General features: G+C 37.2%; 1 protein-coding gene across 12 annotated transcripts in view; it reads left to right on the forward strand.

Moving 5' to 3' along the window:
* Positions 1-23,428, forward strand: part of PARD3 (par-3 family cell polarity regulator) — a 445,998-nt gene that overhangs the window by 238,880 nt on the left and 183,690 nt on the right. For 8 of the 12 annotated variants that reach the window (XM_080583461.1, XM_080583469.1, XM_080583467.1 and 5 more), the window contains 3 exons: positions 10,005-10,144; positions 11,729-11,857; positions 15,741-15,779. In XM_080583461.1, the coding sequence (XP_080439587.1) occupies positions 10,005-10,144; positions 11,729-11,857; positions 15,741-15,779 (308 nt within the window). The remainder of the gene's footprint in view (positions 1-10,004; positions 10,145-11,728; positions 11,858-15,740; positions 15,780-23,428) is intronic. The other 4 variants (XM_080583466.1, XM_080583464.1, XM_080583471.1 and 1 more) reach the window with 1 other exon arrangement.

The raw sequence follows: 23,428 nt of genomic DNA on the forward strand, positions 1-23,428 counted from the left end.
AAGAACATTATTTACATTACACAGCAAAAAATTTACCTGTTTGACAACATTCTCCATGAACTTGAAATATTTTCCCCTTAGGAAATTTTATCTGCTTAGTGTTAATAATTCTTATTAATTATTTTTTTATAGAAAGGTACCAAAGGCAGTGCATTGAATGGTAGATATTTTAGTTTCACAGGTGCCAGGCTACTTGTCACATTACCATAATGCTTTCTTTTCTATGAACTTCACATGAACCACCAGATTGCTTCTTTCTGGTTGCTGAATTTTAAGCTCTACAAACTTAGATGACATAAGGTTGAGTTGACAGTTTGCTTCTGTTGTTGATGCTCCTTCAAGAAATACTTGAGGCCATCAGCTCAAATCAGCCTGCTTGGAAAAACTTACTGCTATTGGCTGAGTAAGCAGTTACTGTGCTTACGCATAAGTTCTCAGACACTGCAGTGATTTTTACCTATTTTTTGGTGTCTACTGTCATTTGGACATTATGTAAAATAAGTCTTAGCCGGGAGTGTAAATACATATTTCATATAATTTAAAGGCAACAACAAATGAAGATGGAATATGGAAAAACAATATTTTTGCACAAAATATGTGTGACATAGATGATAAGAAAATGTAATTTTGATATATTATGGATTCTTTGATTGTGACGTGAGTTTACATTTTGGTCCTCTTGCACTGGATACTATTTCACGAATGATCTCCCCATTTCTGTAATGTAATTCAGCTTTACTAGCACCAGTACTTTAGGTGGTTTTGGAGAGGAGGCGATGCATGCTACCTGTTGAAGTGACCTATAAGATACTTCAACATCTAGTTCACAACAGAAAAATTTTATGACTCTTTTGCTAATAAAAGCTTTAAAATCTCTATCTAAAATATATTTCAGAAGTTTACAGGGAATATTTGCTCTTAACATTGCTTATATGAGAATAATACGCAGAGATGACACCTAGCTCAGATTATAGAGAGACAGACAGAAGCTGTTTTGTGTTCTGTATTTTATGTGTGAAGATATAAAAAAAATAATCTGTGCATAAAGAAGGATACCACTTTATCGCTGCTGTCCTTCATTTGTTAATTTCCACTGTGAGGAGAGGAGAGGTAAGGCATCCCATTTTGGCTTTCATTTGATCGCTCTGAGAACATACAGCTGGAGCAACAAATGAAGCAAAACACTTAAGTATATGCCTAAGTTGTTTGTTATAAATACGAGTACAATAGGGATGCTAATCATCTTTGATTATTTCTAATGAAGGATGTTGTAATAATACAGGCTTTATGGAAACTTAACAAATGTGCTTTCTTTGTAGCTAACAGACAGCAGTTATTTCACCAATTACCATCATTAAATTAAAAAATGTGCATTAAGGCATACAAGAATGTAAGGCTTCATCTTGAAATTCACTTTAGATTTAACCTGTGCATTCTGGTTAATGATGTAGTATATGAGAATTGACTTTTTTCAATATAGAGAGACCTTTATTACAGCTGCGTTTCTATATATTGCATGAGCTATATTATATAAAATGACATGGTAAGATAGCCCTACAGTATGTACTTCTGTAATTATGATTTCTTAATATTTATTGCTGTTTTGGCATTTTAAAATAACCTGAACTTTCATAGGATTTAGCTGTTTAATAAAGTCAGAAGAGAAGGTCAGTCATATGTTTCAGTCAATGCAGAATGTTTGTTGGCTTTTCTAAATGAAAATGGATATCTGTTTATCTTTCCTTAAAGGTCAGGGCCTGAACTTTTAGCATATAGATGTAGGGGTTATTACTGATATTCGAATGCTGTTAGGGTGTATAACAGTCTGGCTTAATAGTTCACGCAAATTAAGACAGCACAAGAGATGACAGCTACCCTATGTTTATATATATTTTAGTGTAAGGTCATACTCAGTAATTTCAAATAAATAAATAAAAAGTTTTTTTACAGCCAATATTTAGAGAAAATAAGATCACTGATGTAGCACACACAGAGTGTTAGGACAAATTTTTATCTCACATACTATAGGACAGTTCCAGAGTGATTTTTTTAACTGCAAGGGCCAATACAATTGAGCAAGAAATTTAGTCCAGCACTTATAAGTAATAAATAACCTATGATACGACAAAGTATTCTAATGCTCCATCTCTGAGCACGTGCAGCATTTAGCCTGATAACTCACTAAAGCATTCAAAAGACTTCTTTTAAATTGGACATTACATTAATCAGATTTGCATTAATTGGACATTGCATTAATCAGATATTTTTGACTGTGCTAAGTACAAGTCCAAAGTACTCAATCTTTAAATTAGCTTCTTCAAATTTGATTGCCCTCAAATATGATAATACTGTGCTGGATCATTTCTAACTATATCTGCATTTTTTGTCCAGCCAAATTAAATTTATAATTCTTTAGGTAAAATGTCAAAATTGAGCTCCTGTTTTCTAAGCTGGTCCTAGTTACACCAAATATTTTGCTATTTTTTGTCTGAAATGTTGAGTGCATTTGGCCTTCAGTCCACATCTCTCTGCTGCCAGCCAGGGGAACCGTGCTCATCTCTTCCTTCTTGGCCCAAAAAGTATTTATCTCTTGTAAAATATTACAGCTTCAAGGGAAAGAAGTTAGTGGTAGAACTACAGGATAACCTTATAGCAAGAAACCTGTAGGAATTGACAGGCCCATCACAGAAAGGGCATAGTAGCCATGTTCTAGGAGATGGTTAGTTCTTAGAGGAAGGAGCCACTTTAGTGCACTACAACAAAGAAGAAATGTGTAAATTGTAGATGTGAGCAGGATTACAAGGCTCCTTGCTCTTCAGTGTTTCCTAATGGATTCCTGTTGGCTTGCTCTCCCTTCTGTGGTTGTTATTGCACTGTCTTGTATACAGAGCCCAAACGCTGCAAGTTCTACCAGGTGACTGGGCATTCAGTGTTGTGGCACCTTTACACTCAGACCTGCGACACCCAATTTTTTTTCTGCAAAAGTCATTAGAGAGACAAATATAATGCTATGGGTAGTTTCTAAGCATGCTAGTTTAAGATATTAAAAAAAAAGATATTAAAGTGACATTAATATGTATAAAACATAAGGATGTTAAGATACTTGAATGCATACAGAGGAGGACAACAAAGCTGGTAAAAGGTCAGGAAAGCAAGTTCTGTGAGGAGAGGCTTAGGACACTCGTTTTTTCTAGTCTGGAGAAAAGGAGGCCAAGAGGCGACCTCGTTGCTCTCTACAACTTTCTGAGGAGGGGAAGTGGAGAGTGAGGTGGTCACCTCATCTTCCTGGTAACCATCGACAGGATGTGTAGGAATGGCACAAAGCTGCACCAAAGGAGGTTCAGACTGGATTTTAGAAAAAATTTCTTTATCATCAGGGTGGCTAAACAGTGGAACAGACTTCCTAGTGCGGTGCTTGATGCCTCATGCCTGTCAATACTCAAGAGGCATTTGGATAATGCCCTTCATAACATGCTTTAAATTTTGGTTAGCCCTGAAGTGGCCAGGTAGTTGGACTCGATAATCTTTGTAGGTCCCTTCTAACTGAACTGTTCTATTCTGTTGTTCTGTTCTAAACTTCCATCATATTTGCTCTGGAGTAAAACATACGTATGGGCAGTTACTTGTTTTACTTGTGCTAAATGGTTTAAATAGCAGAGCATCCAAGACAGGATCTTCAACTTGACTAACAGGCATTAGGCATTGGAATGGGCTGCCCAGGGAAGTGGTTGAGTCACCATCCCTGGAGGTTTTTAAGAGATGTTTAGATGTTGAGCTTAGTGATATGGTTTAGTGGAGGACTTGTAAGTGTTAGGTCAGAGGTTGGACTAGGTGATCTTGGAGGTCTCTTCCAACCTAGATGATTCTGTAATTCTGTGATAATAAGATATCCTGCATCATATATCTGAACTGTACAGATTTACATGCATTTTTCATCATTATCTCCTGCTTTCCCACACAGTTTTTTGAGCCAGACTTTGAACTGACATTTTAAATTTTTATTTAAAATTTCTTTTGAAATGATTGAAATGTTCTCTTAGAAACAGGCTGATTTTGGAATTTCTTTTGAGATGCAGTAGTAGTGTTTGTCACTTTTGAAATGAAATATGTAGGTTCCTAAATTGCCTAACTGACCTTGAGAAATGAGATTCAGAAGGGAAGCAAATAATTTTGGGCATTACTTGCCACTGAAGTAAAATAAACTGCATTAAGTTTCACCTTTCCATTTTTTTCACACTTCTCATCACTATTTATTAGCAGACTGTAGCAAAAAAAGAAGAATGTTTCTATTAGGCTGATCAAAGATCTTCTTGACAAGTCTGAGCTTTGCTTGGAGAAAAAAAGTTGTCCCAAATCATGCAACTGCATAAAAAGGGCCATGCAATTTGTCTTGATGGCATGTGTGTGGCTGCAGAAATTTTCTAGACAGCTGAGCAGTCAGGCTTCTAAGCAGTCATTTGCACGTATAATTATGCTGACTGTGCATGCACAAATTCTGAAAATATGGGCTTAAAATAGGGGCAGTAAAATAACTTTTCAGGAAGTATCTAAAATGGTCACATTATGGTCTTGGTTACATTATGGAAGCCCCTAACAATGAGGAGAGCATATTTTCTGTTCTGCTCTTGCATGAGGGTCAGTCCTTAATAAAAACTGCTTTCTAGGGTAAAATAGTAGGATAATTATTTTGGCAATCATCCATCCGTACATGGTTGTCAAGAAATAGTCTACTGTGAAAAAGCAGGAATTTGAAATGCTTGGAAGGAAAGTGTCTACTCTGATTACTGTCACAGAAAGTTCAGCCCTTCTACTTAGTTTTGTTGCAATGTTATCTGCCTCCCTATGCTTGATAATTTCATAATCTTTCATTAAGTGGGGATGTTTTATTTTGTAATTCAGTTGTTTAAACTACTTTATGTCACAAACTGTTTGTATGTGTAACCAACATCCCATATTATTTTTTTTAAATGAGGTTGTGTTTCATGTCTTTCATGTTGTAATGAAGAATCTGCACTTTTCCTTAACAATCCTTTATTCTGTCTGAAAACTCTTCACCCACATGCATTTTCCATATTTAGGTTGTTCTAAAATGATCTCTGCTTCTCTTGCATAAGTACTATTAAATGCAGTCCCAATTGTCTGGTTATCAAACATTTTACATTGTTTTAGAGGTGAGGTTTTGTGCGTTGTTTTTTGTTTGTTTGCTTGTTTGTTTGTTTTTAATTTTGTGAGATCTGTACTGAAATACCTTACAACACATCTGCATTTCCTTAAATTAGAGGAGAAAGAAGAGCATGATTTACTTCAAGCTCTGTTTGCAGTCCTGAAGGGGAAGATAACTAAGAGAAGTATTGTAAAAAGTTGACAGTGTAGGTCCTTCAGACATTCCCTGTTGGGTCTCTGAACTAATGTCCTTTTGAGAGTGACATGAAAGCACTGGAAACAATGTTGAGGTGATGCTTGCTTTTTGACTTGTATTCTGGTAGTATTTCAGTAGTACATTTTGCTCCTGAGAATTCAGACCTGCTGTTGATGCTGGTTGAGGACTGCACAATTTTTCATGCAGAACAGGCTTAGAATGCAAGATATGTGAATGCAGACACACTTCCTACAATCAAGAAGGTAACCCTAGCGTTAGTGAGAAATTAAACACTTCACTAGGAGATAACAGGAAATCTAGCAATCTCCAGCAAAGTTTAATAATTATTTTAACATCCTGTCTGTTTACAGTCAGTCTGATTCCATGTAAGATGATGACATTCATTTTGAACATATATTTAATGAAATTCTGTGCAGGATTTTTTTTTTACAAGTCTTATTGCTAATAGAATCAATTTCTTTCAAAACAGCAACTGAAACATCAAATCTGGCTCAATTCAGTTTGTACAACATTTCCTTTACTGTTGTAACTGTCCTTTTTATTCATCTAAAACTACTTTGTCTTCAGGTCAGAGCTGGCTGAGCTCTCTAGGGTAACAAGACCTTAGAAGGCGCGTTGAGCATAGCATTCATGAGAAAATGGGAGCTCTAACTTGTCGAGAGAGATGCTGATTTATCAAAAGAAGACTAAGAATTTGAATTACACAAATTAGTGGGTAATTTTTAAATGTTATTATCACTTGGTGTAATTTGATAGTTGTCAGAGATGACAGCTATGGAGAGAGGAAGATGTTCTATTGCATTTCTTTTTAAAATCTCTAAAAGATTAAGTTGAACATAACCTATACCTTGCAAACTTAAACTCCTAGCTTTGAGTAGGATGACTCCTGTGTTTTCAAAAAGATGGAAATTCCTCCTTTTTTCTGCTCTTGTTCTGGTTCTGCCTGTATGTGTCCAGTTTCTCCCATATTAAAGGCTTTTTTTAAATTATAAATTGGAGATATAAGTGGCTTCTACAGCAAGTTTTCACAATTCCCTTGTTATGGTAACCTACAATTTTACATTATCAGAACTAAAAGCATTTTAGCAACAGGGAGATGTTACGTGCATTTTGATTAATGGAACTACTGAAATGAATGGAATAGGTATAACTGAATTAGTTATGTGTACAAAAAGGGAGGAAAAAAAAAAGCTTAAAATCAGTCCAGTCACAGAGGTTGTATTTTTGGCCTCAGTCAAACATATCTGTTTATTTCCCAATCTTGACAACTTCTAACTTTAATACAATAAGCATGGGAGTTTGCAAAGCTGTAACATACAGGTAAGGGCAGCTATAGTACATGAATAGTAAAATGAAGCAGTGAAAAAATCAGCTTTTAGCTGTCATTTTCATCAGCCTCATGCAAAGCTGCATAAAGCAGCAGAGCAAAATGAAGCCTAGTCAAGCCCCTTCTTTCCACAGAAACAAGTAATTAGATTTTTATTCTGCTAATATCTGGACCCAGTTGGGGTGGATTTGCGGTGTTCTGCTAGCTTTGGTAAAGGCTTTCTGAAGATTTGACAGCAGAAAATGCCACAGTCCAAGCTTATATCCTGTATGCATTTGTAATGTGAACATTTCAACTTCTGTTTTTTTCCATGGGGATTTAAAGTGGAGTGTGTGAACCAGACATCTGTAATGACACCATAATCGGGCTATGGGGATTAAGCTTATTAATAATGAAATATTGTCCTGGGCATGCTGTCATGTTTTGATATTACTTTAGAAATTTTAAAACACAAAATATGTATTCAAGGAGCAGTATTCTACACAGATCCTTAAATGAAGGAAAAGATAAGTTCAATGAAAAGCTGAGTTGCTACTTAAAAAAACACAAACCAAACCACTTTCATTTTTATAGATCATCTTCACATATTGCAAGGAGCTAAAGAGCTCTATGAACGTTTGAAACATCATTAAAATTGTGAAGTCTCCAAAGTAAAATATGGATGTTATATTTTTTCATCTCTGTGTAATAGCACTGATAAATTTTATATCAGCCTGAAAGTGAATGAAGACTGTCAGATTCAAATATCAGTTTTTTTTTCATCTATCTTGAATGCTGCAGACCTAAGGAAGGAAAGTTGTGTCATGGTAGTTAGCCTTGAGGAATTGATCCAAATTTCTTCAACAATATGAGTCGCATGCACTTGCTGTGGATAAATTAGGACTTAGCTACTTTCAAGATGAAGACTTTAAAAGGTTGTGTTCCCTCAGTCACCTAGAATCATAGAATATCCTGGGTTGAAGGGGACCTGCAAGGATCATCAGGTCCAATTCTGTTTCCATGCATGACCACCCAAAAACGAAACCATATGTCTGAGAGCATTATCCAAATACTTCTTGAGCTCCAACCGGCTTGGTGGTATGACCACTTCCCTAGAGAGCCTGTCCCAGTGCCCAACCACCCCCTCGGTGCAGACCCTTTCCCTAACACCCAGCCTGACCCTCCCCTGTCCCAGCTCCATGCCGTCCCCTCGGGTCCTGTCGCTGTCCCCAGAGAGCAGAGCTCAGCGCCTGCCCCTCCGCTCCCCTCGTGAGGGAGCTGCAGGCCGCCATGAGGCCTCCCCTCAGCCTGCTCTGCTCTGGGCTGAACAAACCCAGGGCCCTCAGCCGCTCCTCATATGTCTTTCCTTCCAGACCCTTCACCATCTTGTTAGCCCTCCTTTGAACACACTCTAATAGTTTTATGGCCTTCCTATACCACGGTGCCCAAAAGTGCACACAGTACGCAAGATGAGGCCGCACCAGCGCAGAGCAGAGCGGGACAATCCCTTCCCTTGCCCAGCTAGCAGTGCCGTGCTTGATGCGCTCCAGGATATGGTTGGCCATTTTGGCTGCCAGGGCACATTGTTTACTAATCGTCAACTTGCCATCAACCAGAGCCCCCAGATCCCTTTCTGCTGTGCTGCTCTCCAGCCTCTTGTCCCCAGCCTGTATGTATATCCAAAGTTGCCCCCTCCCAGGTGCAAAATCCAGCACAACTTACTGTGTCAACAACAACCGTGTCAACTTACTTGTTTCCATGATTGCCATCTTGACAACAAAATATATTGTACTGAATTTTAGTCAGATGTAATTGTGCACATTTCAGAAATATTAATGTAGACTGATATTGACTACATTGGACTACTGCTTCCTTTTCACATAGGTGAATATAAACTCTGCTTAGTAGAAAAGTGGGCTTAGCAAATGAATTTGGGGAAAAGTAAGGCCAAAATTAATTCAGGCTTTAACTTCAAGTGATTCTGTGTGTCTTTCACATAGGATGCACTCAGTTTCCCAGAGGCTTAAGGCTGAAGACTGTTGTTTAAAATCAGTGACTGTCTGTCCCTGTGATTTTATGCAAAGGGCTATGATATGCAACTGTAAGGGACCATAGTTATGCATTGAAGAACCTGAGGTAAAACTGATATTGCTGAGTCCTAACTGCAGGTTGTCCAAAGTCAGACTAAATGTAGGTTGGGCATGTGTGTGCCCACCTAGTGAACCTGTACTGTAGACATATCTTGATGACCTATGAGGTGTTTCAAATTGGAGTTTTAGATACTGGCATTCTGTCAGGGAGGCTCTCGGCTGAATGGCCGGTTGGTTTTTATGCTAGGTTAAGTGTTCTGAATGGACTTAGGTGTAATGTTGTGGGGGCTTTGGCATAGATTTTCAAAGGTTGTCAATGACATTGTATGGATTGTTTTAGATCACAAATGAGCTTTCCACATAGTCGGAAAGCCTTCTGTTTGTCCTCTCTGCTTGTGAATACCAGCGCTGGTGGGGTGCTGCCATAAGGTACACTTCAGGGACCAGTTGTGGGCATTTCTTTGAGATATGAGCAAGCCTCATTTGCCATATTAACTGGATGCCCTTGTGGATTTCTCTCTGAGTGTCGTCAGACACTGTGGTGCACAGCACAACCTCAGCAGGGAGTGTAGGAGTTGCTGCCTGGCTCTGCCACCTGCTAGCAGCACATCGCTGCATGGCACACGTGTGGTGGGATCTGCCAAGAGCCAGGGTGGGAACCCCACATGGCATCTCTGCTGACAGAGACCAGCCTGAGGTCTCTCAGAGCAGAAAGAGTGAGACTACTGAGTTCCAGTTCTGCCCATCCCCTGCCAGTGCCCATAACAAAGCTGGTAAAGCTCCATGGTCCACTGTCAGCCACCTGACACTGCTGAAAGAGTGACAGTAGAGAAAGAAAGGATTATTGACAAAACCCAGATTGACATGGGGGAAGGCAGTGATAGGACATCAGATATGCTTTGTTCTGGTTCCTTGTCACTCATCTTATCTGAAATAGAAAGATGGAATATGGCAATATGGCAATGACTTGGAAATCAGAACAGCAAGTTCCAGGGAGGGCCTGCTAAGCCACCTGTGCCAAGAGTCAGTACTTCATCTATATTGTGCATTTTTGCTTTTTTTGTTTTGTTTGTTTTGTTTTGCCATGCAGTAATTCTTAAATCCTACATATGTATTTTCATGGATTGTATCAGTCAGGTATGCATTTGTTCTGCTGGATAAAGTTAAAATGCAATATGAAATATAAAAATTTCATTTTAACAAGTAATATTTTGCATTCTTTATGCAGGTACGGAAGGCTTGGGATTTAGCATTACTTCAAGAGATGTCCCAATTGGTGGCTCAGCTCCAATTTATGTGAAAAACATCCTTCCAAGAGGTGCAGCTATTCAAGATGGGAGACTAAAAGCTGGGGACCGACTAATTGAGGTGAAGTGTTGCATGTTGTTTGTCTGTTATTTGATATGAGCCCATGGACTAGTTCACTTCAAAAGCTCTTAATAGTTTATGATGGGGGGTAGTACTACTGAGAATCAAGGCTACTCCCTTCCTGAAGGGAGGATGTTCTCAAGGGAATTAAAATTCTCTTAAATTGGCATACAGCAGATATCTTCCTGCGGATCTAGCTGGGATGACATAAGATGTTACCACCCACAGCTCTTCATTACTGTCCCTAAGCCAAATGACACTGGAGGTACTGCTGAGATTTTTGTAACTGCCTCTCTGTGCCCTAACTTCATTTTACTGCAGAATTGACAAAGTCAGCTTGAATTGTTGCTACAGGACATAGCCTTCTGTAATTACTGTCATTGCTGAAAGTGTTTCAAGGTAACCCAAATGACTTGGGTGGAAGGAGACTGAGAAGCACTTAAGAAGATAGTTATGGCATCTCAACTGCGTGAGCTGTGATCTCTTATGAGGGGAAGGAATAAGACGGTTTGCTATCTTCCAAGCACCAAGCTCCCTTGCTTAACACTGTTAGTTGATTTGGCTTACATTTCCAGAATGTTTCTGAACAGCTCGGTCTGATAATACCCTATCTTTCCTGGGCTTCTCCATTAAACAAGTTAGCTCACAGAATCATACAGTGGGAAATTTTCCAGTAAATGTTCCATACTTGTCTTTACTGTGTAAGTTGCATGTGGAGGCCAAGGGGTCGGATCACTGAACAAAAGCAAAATAAAGAACAACTGACCCTGAGTTATTTGGAGAAACAAATGTTTTCTACTTCTGGCACAATTTGCTGTGGAAGATGTATTTGGAAGATATGTATAACACCAAGACATGCGGAAACAGAACCATCTTTGGATTACACATTGTTTTTTGTCAAAAGATTTCTATGCAGAAATACTGATAGATGGAATTAGTTTAGAGTATACTGTGGAGTATGCTGTTGCTGCTTAACATTGCTGGAAACATTGCTGTCTTATTTCTTATTTGTATTCATATGTAAAGAATGCATGCTTAATTAGTAATGTTATATCTAGCATAAATTCTTATTAATTCTTGAAGGAAGGTAAGAAAGCAAAGTGTAATAAGTAAGAATAGTGAGGGTTGAGAACAGGAAAAAGAAAATATAAGTAAAGACAGGTTATTGACTGGAGGATTGAAATAGCAAAAGCAAGAAAACTACTACGTATCTGTGTAAAAGAGAGAGAAAACAACCATGCAAGAGGTCAGATTAAATACAATTGTTTCACAGGAGAGTTTTTTTTTTTTTTTTGTAGTTCTTTGGCCACTGTTATTATCTAGGTTTGTGTAATATTTCTAGACAAAGGACTGGTGGTCTGTTCCTGAACATCAAGTAAGTATGGTTTGAGTTTATTGAGGTAATTTAGTTTTGTAATTTAGTGCAGTTTCTATTAAATGGAATCTATACTGAGCCAATGAGCAATTTATTTCAGTGAGTTTTTAATACTGTTTCATGAGAATCAGTTGAATTTTCTATATGAATTTCTAATATTTTTTCCTATTCCGGTGTCTTACCTATTTCTAATATTTCATTTGTCACAGGTAAATGGAGTTGATTTAACAGGCAAAACTCAAGAAGAAGTTGTGTCCTTGCTGAGAAGCACCAAGATGGGAGGGACTGTCAGCCTTCTGATTTTTCGACAGGAAGAAACATTCCATCCAAGGGAACTGGTGCGTAAAATAGAGAGAAGCTAAGAGATTTAGATGAATATGAGCAAATGATTTGATCTTGTCACCTGCTAGTAAACATGCATGATCAGCACTGCACATAAGCAATAAAAAATGGTATTTTGCTTTATTTAGGACGTTTTACATTAATGTTTTTTATTCTCTTTGAGATCTGGTATTGGAATTAAAAATTTGTTAATAATGTATAAGTGAGAGTTTTACTTTGAGTGAAGATGTTTATTATAGTAAAAGCTCCTGGATGAACTTTGTTTGGATGCATGCAGACAAGCAGATTATTTCATATCTTTCACATAGACAAATCTATGTTTGAAAGCTTGCCATTCATCCCACTACGTGCTCACTAAAATATTTCAGTGCATATGATATTATGCCAAAACAGGATATGTAAATACCTTTCTATCAAAAAGTGGAATATATAAGACATAGTAGCCTTTTTTGAATATAAATGCAATCTCTCTATGGAATGGAAACCCTGCAGTTATTAATTTAGCAGGGTAATTCGGAAAATGTTTCTGAGGAATTTACGTGAAATGGAAATAAAATGATGTTTCGTACTGTTTCATATATTACCTGTTCCACTTGCATAGCATATATAGATATTTCTCTGATAATTACTCAAGATAATTTCTGTTATGAAAAGGTAGACTGTGAATGTAGCAGTCTTACTTAGTTCTGTATTCAATTAAGTTTCTGAAGTTATTTATTATTTGCATTATCATAGCTATATATAGCTCTAAAAATAAATTATTTGGCTGCCTTATCATAAGAAGATAGACAAATATTAGTGTGATGAATAGATTGCTTCATTTTTCTATTGGATTTGTGGTATTTTGAATGCAAAAAGAATGAATTTTTGTTTGGCCATATCAAGACATTTAACATTAGTCTTTAACTTTTCAAAGCTACAATTAAACCTAGTAAGTCAAAGTGACAGGGAAGGTTGCAAAAGAACCACAATTTTAGCTTAATATTCTTGGAACATAACTTAAGATACTGATAAAGTTAAGTGAAAGTTGTCATAAAATGAGGAGAACTGACCTATTTGAAGTCATATTATGCCCTACATTATTGCTGGAACTGTGAAAGCAATCTGTTTGTAGGTTCCTCTGATGTAATTTTCACAGTATTGCTATCTTACATAAAGGTGAATGAAAATGCTTTTGAAGTTTTCTAAATAAACTTAGAAGTAAGAAAATGTCTTAATTTTGTGTATATTATTTCTATATTAAAGTGAGGAAGTTATAATGCATAATTTAACATTTGTTTCAATGTCTCGTGAACAAAGGTATGTTCCAACTATAGCAGGGTTTTAACCATTGTAATACTTGGTTTAGTTTTAAATATAACAGCACATCAGCCCATTTATGTGAGTTTAACCTCGGTAGCCTCCCTGCTGCTGCTCAGGTGATACTCTCGGCTAGTTTGGCAAACATCAACACAGGCAAGCCAGGTCTCCTCTTGGCTGTGTCAGGTGGGAAGTGGGCTCTTCACTAAGTAGTCAGAGGGTCAGAACTGAACTGGAGTACATTTCCACAGCTCCAGCTGAACAAATTGCATTGTGAGGGTCTGACAGTATATGTGTGTGATGATCCTCTATTGCATAAGGATTTGTTTGTTTGCAGTCTGACAAGAAGAAATGTTAGGTGTGCTCTGCTGACAGCTGTCAAAGAGCATGAGCAGAATTGCTGGGGAAAGGTGTTGAATTAAAACCCATCATAAGGGCTGTTCTTTCTTCTCTGGTAAGAAATAATCTTAAAAGAAAAAAAAAGTATTTTCATCCAGTTCCTCTCGCTGACTTTTACTAGCTTTACGTACAAAATAAAAGAAAATGAATACTGGAGGAGGGAGGGGAATGATCTGAAATCATGCAGTTCATCTTTCTCCCATACAAACCTTTTTTGGCCACCTAGCAACAATTTGTCTTTCCACCCTTCCCCTATTGCTGTCACATTTTCTACATTTGTATGCATTGAATATTATCTTAATGAGATGTGTCTCAGAAACTATACGCATAAAATCATGTTATTTGATATTATCTGTCTCATAAAGTGCAGGACTTGCTGTTCCTTTCTGAGGAGCACTCCATTAAAACCATTTTATATTTGCCAACATTTGTACTGATAGTAATCCCAATAAAAGAGGTGTTTAGATTTTATGTTTTTGGCTATGGCTACATGAATGACTTTCAAAAAGTTATTTATCCTTGGGTTTATTTATAAGTAAAATGAAGATATTAAACTTTCAGGAGAGTTGTGAAGTTTAATTTCTTTGAATTTTGTTGCCATTATTGTCTGGAAGGGACTTTAAAAAAAAAAAAAAGGAAAAGTATAGTTGCATATAAAACTTATGGGAATGTTAAGCTGAGCCCGTTGAGGTTAGTATGGGATCTTTGCATTGTGAGGTTAAGAGCTGCGTGTGTGATGGAGAGCCACCATTCAGTGTAGCAAATTCTATACTACAGATCGTGGTTAAGAGTGAGTAAAATGTGGAAGCAGGGAATAAAATCAATTTGTCAGGAGTCAACTCTTACCAGTGAGACCTGGAAGAACAATTATGCTTCTCCAGAATACCAGGTATTTTATTGCTTCCAGTGTTACCTAATGCCAAATAGTTAATATGTTAGGGTTTGTCCACATGAGCGTGAGAAGCAGATTTTCTCTTAAAAAACTTCTCTCCTTCCTTTATGAAAGGGGTGAGGATTACTGTGATTAAGTTTAACTCACTATACTGTCATTACCTCACATAACTAAACATAACTTGCTGTGAAGGACTTTTGTAGAGCTTGCTACTGACTATGTGAATCCGCTGAAGCACTCGGTTATTTGGCTTTTGAGATAAATTCTCAATATCAGCAAAAGGAGACTGACTTGTAGAGTTAGTCTCCTGTACCCTACAAGTTAATATGTCTATTGCTACATATTGGCTCTTTACATGTTGCTGGTAGTTGACTCCTTCATCTTTTATTCTTACTGGTTTTTGGCTGTTGGGTAAAGCTAACTGGATGTTTGTGTTAACACTTGACAACTACATTTTTTGAGCTTAACCATTCTAATCTCCTGCAAGACAGTCCAAAGCAAAAATGTCCAATAAATCTTAGGTTTTCATCTTGGCACAATAGAGTATGGCTGGTTAGCCTGAAAGTGATCATCTAGCCAGCAGCAAGGTGGCTCCTGGGTGTTTAAAGGGGATTTAATACGGGTAGACATGGGCTTGGAAGAGCAATATTCCTTACATGTGCTTCCAAAATTGTCTGGGGGAATGCAGAAAGTATACCAATGATGTATGCTTGCGTTTTGTGCCCTGAGACACAAATGAGGAATGCAGGGTACAGGAGTGTGCCACCAATGGTGGACTGAAAGCTCCCTCCTGTCCTGGGATACCTGGTTCTGTTATTCTGGATCATTCAAATGCACTCTAAAGGGAAATCCCTTATTAAAATGAAAATGGATGTTTTAAAAATAGGTACTTGTTTAAAATATTTGGAAGGGTTCATCTGGACTGCTGAGGTCATTCTTTGAAGCCTTCAAAGCAGAAGAGAAATGCCAGGGAGCATCCATGAACAAGAACACTCCACCAGCCAGAAAATGGTGGTGAGCAGTTGTGATCCTTCCTTAGCCAGATAGCCACCTTCCTCGTAGCCAGATAAAGTCAGGTGCACTGGCCCACGATCAGTGGAGGTTATTTTTGTTCACTTCTCCTTTAGTGCAAATTTGGAAAAAAATTGAATCAGGGAGTGTGACAGACACCCTTCATTTTTCCCTTACCGCTTCATGTCAGAATTAGACCTCTTTGTTTAGCCCCCTGCTATTAGATAGTTTATGTCGTATGTAGCCATGTTCTTATTTATTTTTTTTACTTCCTTTAGAATGCAGAACAAAGCCAGTCACAAATTCCAAAGGAAACGGTAAGAGCTTTGTCTTTTCCATACTGGAAGACTCCCAAATGTTTTTAAATTGATATGGCACTTCTCCATCAAAGTTTCACAGATCCTCCTTTCACATTATATACTGTAGATGGCTCTCTCTAGCTTTACATTTTGAATGCGTTTTTTATGTAATTTCAAATACTGTTTGAATATTACGTACAATTCAATTATTATCTACATTCAAGTGCTATTTGAAATTACATCTTTTATATGCAACCAGAGGCCTAAAGTTGGAATGATAACAGTAGACTCTTAGTTTGGGTTCCTTTTTGGAACTAATTGTTTAAAGCATGATTACATGACCAAAGTTGAGATGCAAAAATAGAGAAATTAAGCAGTTTGTGTTTATGTCTGAATTGTACCCTCATAGCAAACTGGTGTTTGTTAGTTATTTTGAAGAAACTATAGGGAAGTAGTATCAAGTTTAACCCTTTGAAGATTGTAACAGGTTGCATGTGAAGTATCAGGGGCTGTGTATTGTTTATATACTTCATTTTAGTCACTGGGACAAGGTCAGTCTTAATACAGTTTATGCTAACATGCAAAAATGTTTACTAAAAGAAGTATTAACAGAGGATATTACAATAATATGTTACCATAAATGTATACCCTATTAGAATTAAAAACATAATTCAGGAAGCTTCATTCAATTAGGCACCTATTTCAAAATTAAATAATAAATTAGGTTATAGAGAAATTAAAAAGATTCATGCTGGGATTTGAAATTTGTTAGAAAAGCTGCTGAAGAACAGAAAAATCTATCTAGATAAATTGGAGTGCATTGCCAGCGATGGAGAAGATAGTATCTGAGATTAAATCAAGTTTAGGAAAAGAGCTTCAGCAGTTATCTCAGTTTAGGGGCACCACTGGTTGACACTTAATGTTTTAGGCCAGTGCAATGTAACTGCTAAAATGGGCATTTGGACTGAAGGCAGCAATACTTTTATCCTTCCATCTTTTGTTTTCTTTATGCAGCCTCTAGTACGAAACTCATCTGCTTAAGGGCTTTGCAAAACTATAGGTGTATCATTGTTTCTGACATGCCTTACAGTATCTTTTTAGCACATCTCATCAGTGCATGCGTGTTCTTATCTTCATAGTTTCTTGCCATGTACTGCTGATATATGAAGAGATCAAAGCTCAAGATAGCATTTTTGCCTGTAATTGAGTACAATTGAAAATAATTTGTGGGTGCAGTCTTATAAAAGTGTCCTGATTTTAGGAGTTATATTGAAATACTTCCCCCAAACCTCATTATGATTAGGCAGGTTGCCTATAGGTGCTTTATATAAAGCAATTGCTTATCTGTTGCAAACTTAATGTTTTGTAACAAATTCCATGGTGAAATCCTTTCTCTGACATTTTTTTTTTTGGAACCAACTTCCTACTTCATCTAAGAAAAGTCCAAAAGAAAATAAGGCACTCTCATTTGTTCTCTGAAGATGTGAGCCATAAACTGTGTTTTAACAAGGAGATTATGCAGGAGCAATAGGGAGCATATGAATAGCCAGGGATTGCTGAAAAACTGTGCTTGAATCAGCCAGAGAACTCAAGCAAGATCTGAAAAGAAGGAAGTGAATTGGGAAACATGTGGAGACATGCAGCGTGGGTATGAAGACAGAAAGCTGATCAATACAAAAATGTTTTTGCATACCATGGTTTTTTTTTTTCAATCTTTATGGGGTGAGGTGTTTGGTTTTTTTTAATTTGTTTAAAAGCTAAAAGCAATAGTGAGCAATGGTAGTATGAACAGTACATGTCTTTAGATTTGCTTGCCCCTGGGTGGGAATAAAAAAATGGGCTGAATGTTAAAGGTGGCAGTAAGTGTTTAAAATGCACAATGCTTTTGCTCTTGCCCACCCTCCTTCCAATTTTCTTTGCTTTGGGTAAGTGCGATACCACCATTCTACAGAGCTAAATTTTCTCAGCTGCACATTAATAATACAGTCACACACTTGTTTTCCTTTTTTTTGGGTAATTTTAATTTTTAAAAGTATTTTTCATTCCTTTCCTTTATTCTCTTTGGTTGTGTCTCAATCCCTGTTTATTCCTCCTCTGTCTACTTTTCTCGTCTTTGAGATTTCTAATCTTGCAATTTCTATTTCTGTGCCTGCTCTGATGTGCTGTTATTTGTGCGGTTTTAGTCTCCAAGTGTCAAGGACTTGATATAGTTGAAAGCGAAGCAAAAAAATAAAAAATAATAATATGAAAAAGGAAAAAGAAAAGCTTGATGAAAGCAGCGAAGCTATAGAAATGAGAGAGGTAAAGTACAAAAATATGCATTTAATTTAAAGGCAAAATAGCTGTAGTGTTTTTGTTTTTTTTGCCATGTCTTTGTGGGGAAATAGAAGAAAAATGCACCTTTGAAATTAAAAATGAAAAGAAGAAAAGAAAATGGAAAGCCTGAATAAAATTTATATATCATAGAATAGAATAGAATAGATATCGATGAAAGAATATAAAGGCTAATTTATCAGTACATCATTAACACTCAGGGGTTACATACATGAAACTGTTTGTTTGAAATCATTTATACAAGTATTATGGCACTTGAATGTAGCAGTTAGAATACAATACAATAAAAGAAAACCTTGAAAATTAGTTTCTTAATTTACTTCTGGCCTGAAATCATTGAGAGTGGCTTACTCCTTAACTGACCATCCAATAAAGGATATGGCTTTATATTTTGACCACCTCCATGGAATACACGTTCTCATATTCTCATCCATGAACTTCCATAAATAAGGGGGTTTCTTAACATGCTAACCTTGCAGAATTTAAGCTTTGCTCTCCAGTTATCCATAGGAAATGCAAATTGCTAATGTATTTTCAGCTCTATCCAGTAAGTGTGCCCTAGTGAAAACAGTACTGATGTTTTTACGTTGTGTTTTGCTGACGATGAGAACAGGCACTCAGTTTACTCCTGATGCACGGAAATCTCCTGTATCACGTTTGAAAGCATTGCTTCACCCAGCCACTAGTTTGTACCATTTGTACAGCTAATGACAAAATGGAACAGATGCACCTATTTCTGAACATGGTGATTATTTGCAATGTAGGAGATTGACCGTAATATGAAAACTAGTAATTTATCATTATTACATTTCTGTTTCTAAGTATAATTATCTTAATCTTGTTACAGAGCATTGAAATGAACTGTTAATTATGCTATGTAAAACATCTGCCAATTAATTTTTCCTCATACTCTTTGAAAGTCAATAGTGTTTCAGTAATATTTTGCTTTTACAATTGTCATTTACTGTTTGTTTTCTGAATTCAGACTGGCGAGTTAACTTCCATGTAAGCATAATGCTAGAAAAATAATAATTATCATATATGGAAGTTTTTCTGGGCAGTGTTGTCTGTTGATAAACGGAGATTCAAAGTTGGGATTCAGACTCCATTTGATGATTGCTGCACTCAGCAGCATGGGAAAGCTCCAGTTTTCTGTTCTCATTTGTTCCTCTGTCAAATCATTGTGAGTGAGCAGAATGTTATGAATTTCAGTGAGTGCAGGCTTCCTAACAGTGACACAACAAGAGCGGTTGGTGTGTTGGAACAATATATAAATGTTTAGCAGCCCTTATAGAAATTGCAAATGTGATTGCTTTTTATTTTCCTCTGAACTTGAACATCTGATACTTCTATTATTATCTAAATTTCATTTTGCTCACCATGTTTTTTCAGAATCCAAGGGTAATGTTATAACTAAACCTCACAGCATGTTTGGATTCAATTGCTGCTCTTGCCATAGACTTTTCTGTATGATTTTGAGTAAATTAGCTATGGTTTTTATGCAAGAATTTTACCACCTATTGGAATGGGGTGATAAAGATGCCTTGGTCGGAGGCATTTTGTCACAACTAATGCATAATCATTTTTGTACACTTTTTGTATGCAGATATTTTCATTAGGAATATGAGAGGTATACTAGCCAATGCCTGCAAAAACAAAATTTATATTGAGTGATGGATGGAAAATCTTTGGAGATCCATCCTGGGAAAAAGAAGCACCATGAGTGCTGAGCTTTAAGATAGAGGTGTTCTGGGTGTGGTTTGTTTTTTGTTTTGTTTTGTTTTATTGATTGTTTGCTTTTGGCAAAAAAAAAGTACATGTATGTGCCCATAGCTGTATTTTTCAAAAGCTGTCAGTTAAGTTCCCATCACTTCATCTTTAGGCATTTGCTTAGAACTTCAGCTTATATAGCAGCTTTGTATCATTTAGTAAATGTAACATTTCTTCACACACAATCTTCTTTGGGAAAGTTTCATCAATTTCCATTGCTAGAACAGGTGATTGAAACACCTAAAAACTGAGCCAAAATTGCACATTCACCCGTAGCAGGCAACACCAACAGCAGGGCTGATATCATTAGATACAGCATGATTTTATCAAATAAGGAGAGGTTTGGATGTTTGTGGAGCTGATGCTGTTATTTCCTCTGTGATGTTTAGGAACACTGCAAATAACAGGAGCTGATTGTTTTTATACCTTTTTTATTGTAACGGTGTGAGACAGAAGGGTGCTTACAACGTGTTCAAAGTACTATTTTGAATGGGTTTAGATTCTATTTTTCAAGTTGTGGCATAAGAAACAGATCAAATGAAAGAAAGAGCAAATGTGTAATCTTCTGCCAGATAATGTTGTGTTTTGAGTCTTCTACCATAGGAGGTACTCCATTATTCAATAGCTTGTTCTGGGGGCATTAATGAGCCGAGCTGAGACATAATTTGTAGTGAATAATTAATAACAGCAGTTGAGGGACTGTGTTGATGAATGCTCTTTGAGTAGTTTGAATTTCCTGGAATGTTCAAGGATAATCCACAAAAAACTAGCGTGTAATGAATGCTATGCTTGGGACTGACCCTCTGGCTCGGAGCTCTGCCTCTGTCACCCTCGGTGATGTAGCCGGGCTGTGCTGTGACTGTGGCACATGGGAAGATGCACCCCAGCAGTCTCAGCTTTCCTGAGCGAGCTGTGAATGCAGTGCAGCTTTAGCCATTTTCCCAAAGCTTAGGTTTATAAAACTTGCTGGACAGTTTCGTGCAAGCCAATGTAAGTGTCCCTGCACTGAGGTTCTGTGACGGTTTCCTCAGTGCTGCTTCTACAGAGTCATCCTGAAGCCCCACTAGTGTGCACATCGTTATTCACCATTATTACACTATTTCCTACATGCCAGCCTCAAGTTATTTTGGACAATGAGAAGTTGACTGTATAAGGTATTTACAATTCAAACAACAGCTATAGGATGTGAGACTGAAAGGGGCCCCCAGGTCCTTTAGTTGGTCATCTGCTACCACAGGCACTGAGGTCACGGGTTTTTCCAAACACTTGGCTTAACTTGGGGCAGCGCAAAGTTCATGTTGTTGCTTAAAATTCCTGATTAAGCCTCTGGACACTCATTGGTTACGTGCAAAGCCTGTTTTACTGCATTGTTGGTTTTAGGTGCTTGGTGTTAATTCTTCCTTGCTTTTAAATCCTGGGAAAATAGTGGGATGAACTGGTTTGCCGTGGTTGCCTGAAGTTCTGTAGGAGAATTAGGAGTGAGACACGGGGCATTCCCAGTGCCTGATGCGTGCGTTGCCTCATGTGGAACGAGTTTCTTGGCGTGGGCACCTACAAAGGCATCATGTTGCTTTCAACTTTGCTGTTCTGGCTGGCGTTCCCAGACACTGTATCTGCTTCTTTTGTCTTTCTGGTCTTGTACAGCCAATAGGCCAATAAGAGAAGTAAAAAGATTTTTAGGGAGCTGTGCCATTACTGTGTTGGGTATTGAAGGTTTTCTGGAACAAGGGATAGTGCAGAGAGCTATAGCTTTATAGACTTCTGTGGCAGAGCAGACACCTGCTGTGTATCTAATCCCTTGATTTTCATTTCTCCAGGATAAGCATCTGTAAAAAAAAATAAAAAAGAGGTTAACATTACAATTGCATGTTTGTTTCAGAGCATACAGTAGGAGCGTAAAGTTTGAGTAGGAACAACAGTTTGGAGTGGGCTATGGTGGCCTTAATAAATGATAGTTATTATGGTAACTGCAACAGCCTATGGCCTGTATGAAATTCTGAAATGTATAATGAACAAAATAGTTTTAGTGGTCTGATTGGTTGATTTTAAACATAGATTTTCAACTGCTTAAAACAGGTCCTACAACACCCCAGATCAGCATGTTAGCATTAGGAAGAATAATGTTAGCGTAGACAAGCAATGGCGTTCTTATATAGATAAATAACAAACATGTGGATAGACTTAAACAGGGGCTTTTGCAAAGCTTTGATTTTCATACTAAATAAAAATCACATGCTAGATTTTTTTGTGCTTTGGAAAAAAAAATATTGTTTTCCTAAACCATTTTTTAATCCATCCAAAGCATTAAACCGAAGACATTTTTGAATATGGAACATGTTTTTTGGTACTGAATTAAATCCTTAAAATGGATGTAACTGGAAATGTAACAGGCCTGTTTTGCAGTATTTTCATGGGCTAGCATTTCTGCCTATAAAGACGTACCAAAGTTAATCCACATATAATATGCAAAAAACTTTTCCTTGATGGGATTAAAATTAAAGCAGACCACATTTCCCATAAAATCTTAGAATTCAAATGTAGTTTTTGATATTTAGCAGCTGCTGCTTGATTTGAACAAGAGTGCAGTATCCGCCAGATGTGACTTATTAACTTAGCTAATATGAATAATGAGTCTCAGTGTATACGTGCAAATAAGATTCATTAGTGTTTATCTAATGTATGGGAGATTAAAATACTTAACTTAGGAAGAGTTAAAAGACAAAGTAGGCATAAGAATTTTAGTTGTTTAGTTGGCTTACACCTGATATCATTTTATAAACTAGGTAAGTAGACAGTTTAGGCTCGTATAACCTCTAACGCAACACATGAGTGTTTGATTAAAAAAAAAAAAAAAAGGAAGGAAAGATAAAAGGCTTTGTAGTATTTCTGGAAGAAACTCAAATGGAAACTTGGAATGCGCATGATGCTACCCGATCAGGAGGCAGGCTTTTCTTTGCTGGAGGTCCAGTTTGAAATCTGAATGAGCTGCTGTTGTTATATTTATCTTTAGTGCCTAGCCACACTGGGATGCATCAGCTCTCAGTAATTCCTCCTGAGGAGAGGCCTCGACTGAAGTCAGAGAGGTGTGATACAGGCCACCTACATTGCTCTGTTTTCAGTCCCTCCAGCAGTAATACATCTACATTTACAAGAGTACCAAACATCACGCCCCATAAAACAGTTGTTGACCAATGAAGCTGTTGTTTTGGTTCCTTAAAGCTGCTTGATATCAATGTTATATGTTTGTATTTGTGATGCCATGCGATAAAAGTGAGTGTTACCATGTTTTCATGTATCTCAGTTTAGAAGGTTGCCTGGTATGACAGCAGTGTCACCTTCCTGACTTGGAGGACAAAGCAATCAGAGTCCTCTCTGATGCCAAGGATGTCTTTGCACAATGTCTAGCTGACATCTCCTTTCTCCTGCATATATCACATACGCTTCAAAATAAGAATTCTGTTATAAATAGTTTGAGGTAAATTTTACTGGCTTCCTAATGTATGGAAGTTACGGTTTCTTAGTTTCACAGGTGCTTTTTGAGAAAGGAATAAACAATGAATGCT

Source organism: Anser brachyrhynchus, assembly GCF_964034855.1.
Source record: "Anser brachyrhynchus genome assembly, chromosome: 2".
NCBI lineage: Eukaryota > Metazoa > Chordata > Aves > Anseriformes > Anatidae > Anser > Anser brachyrhynchus.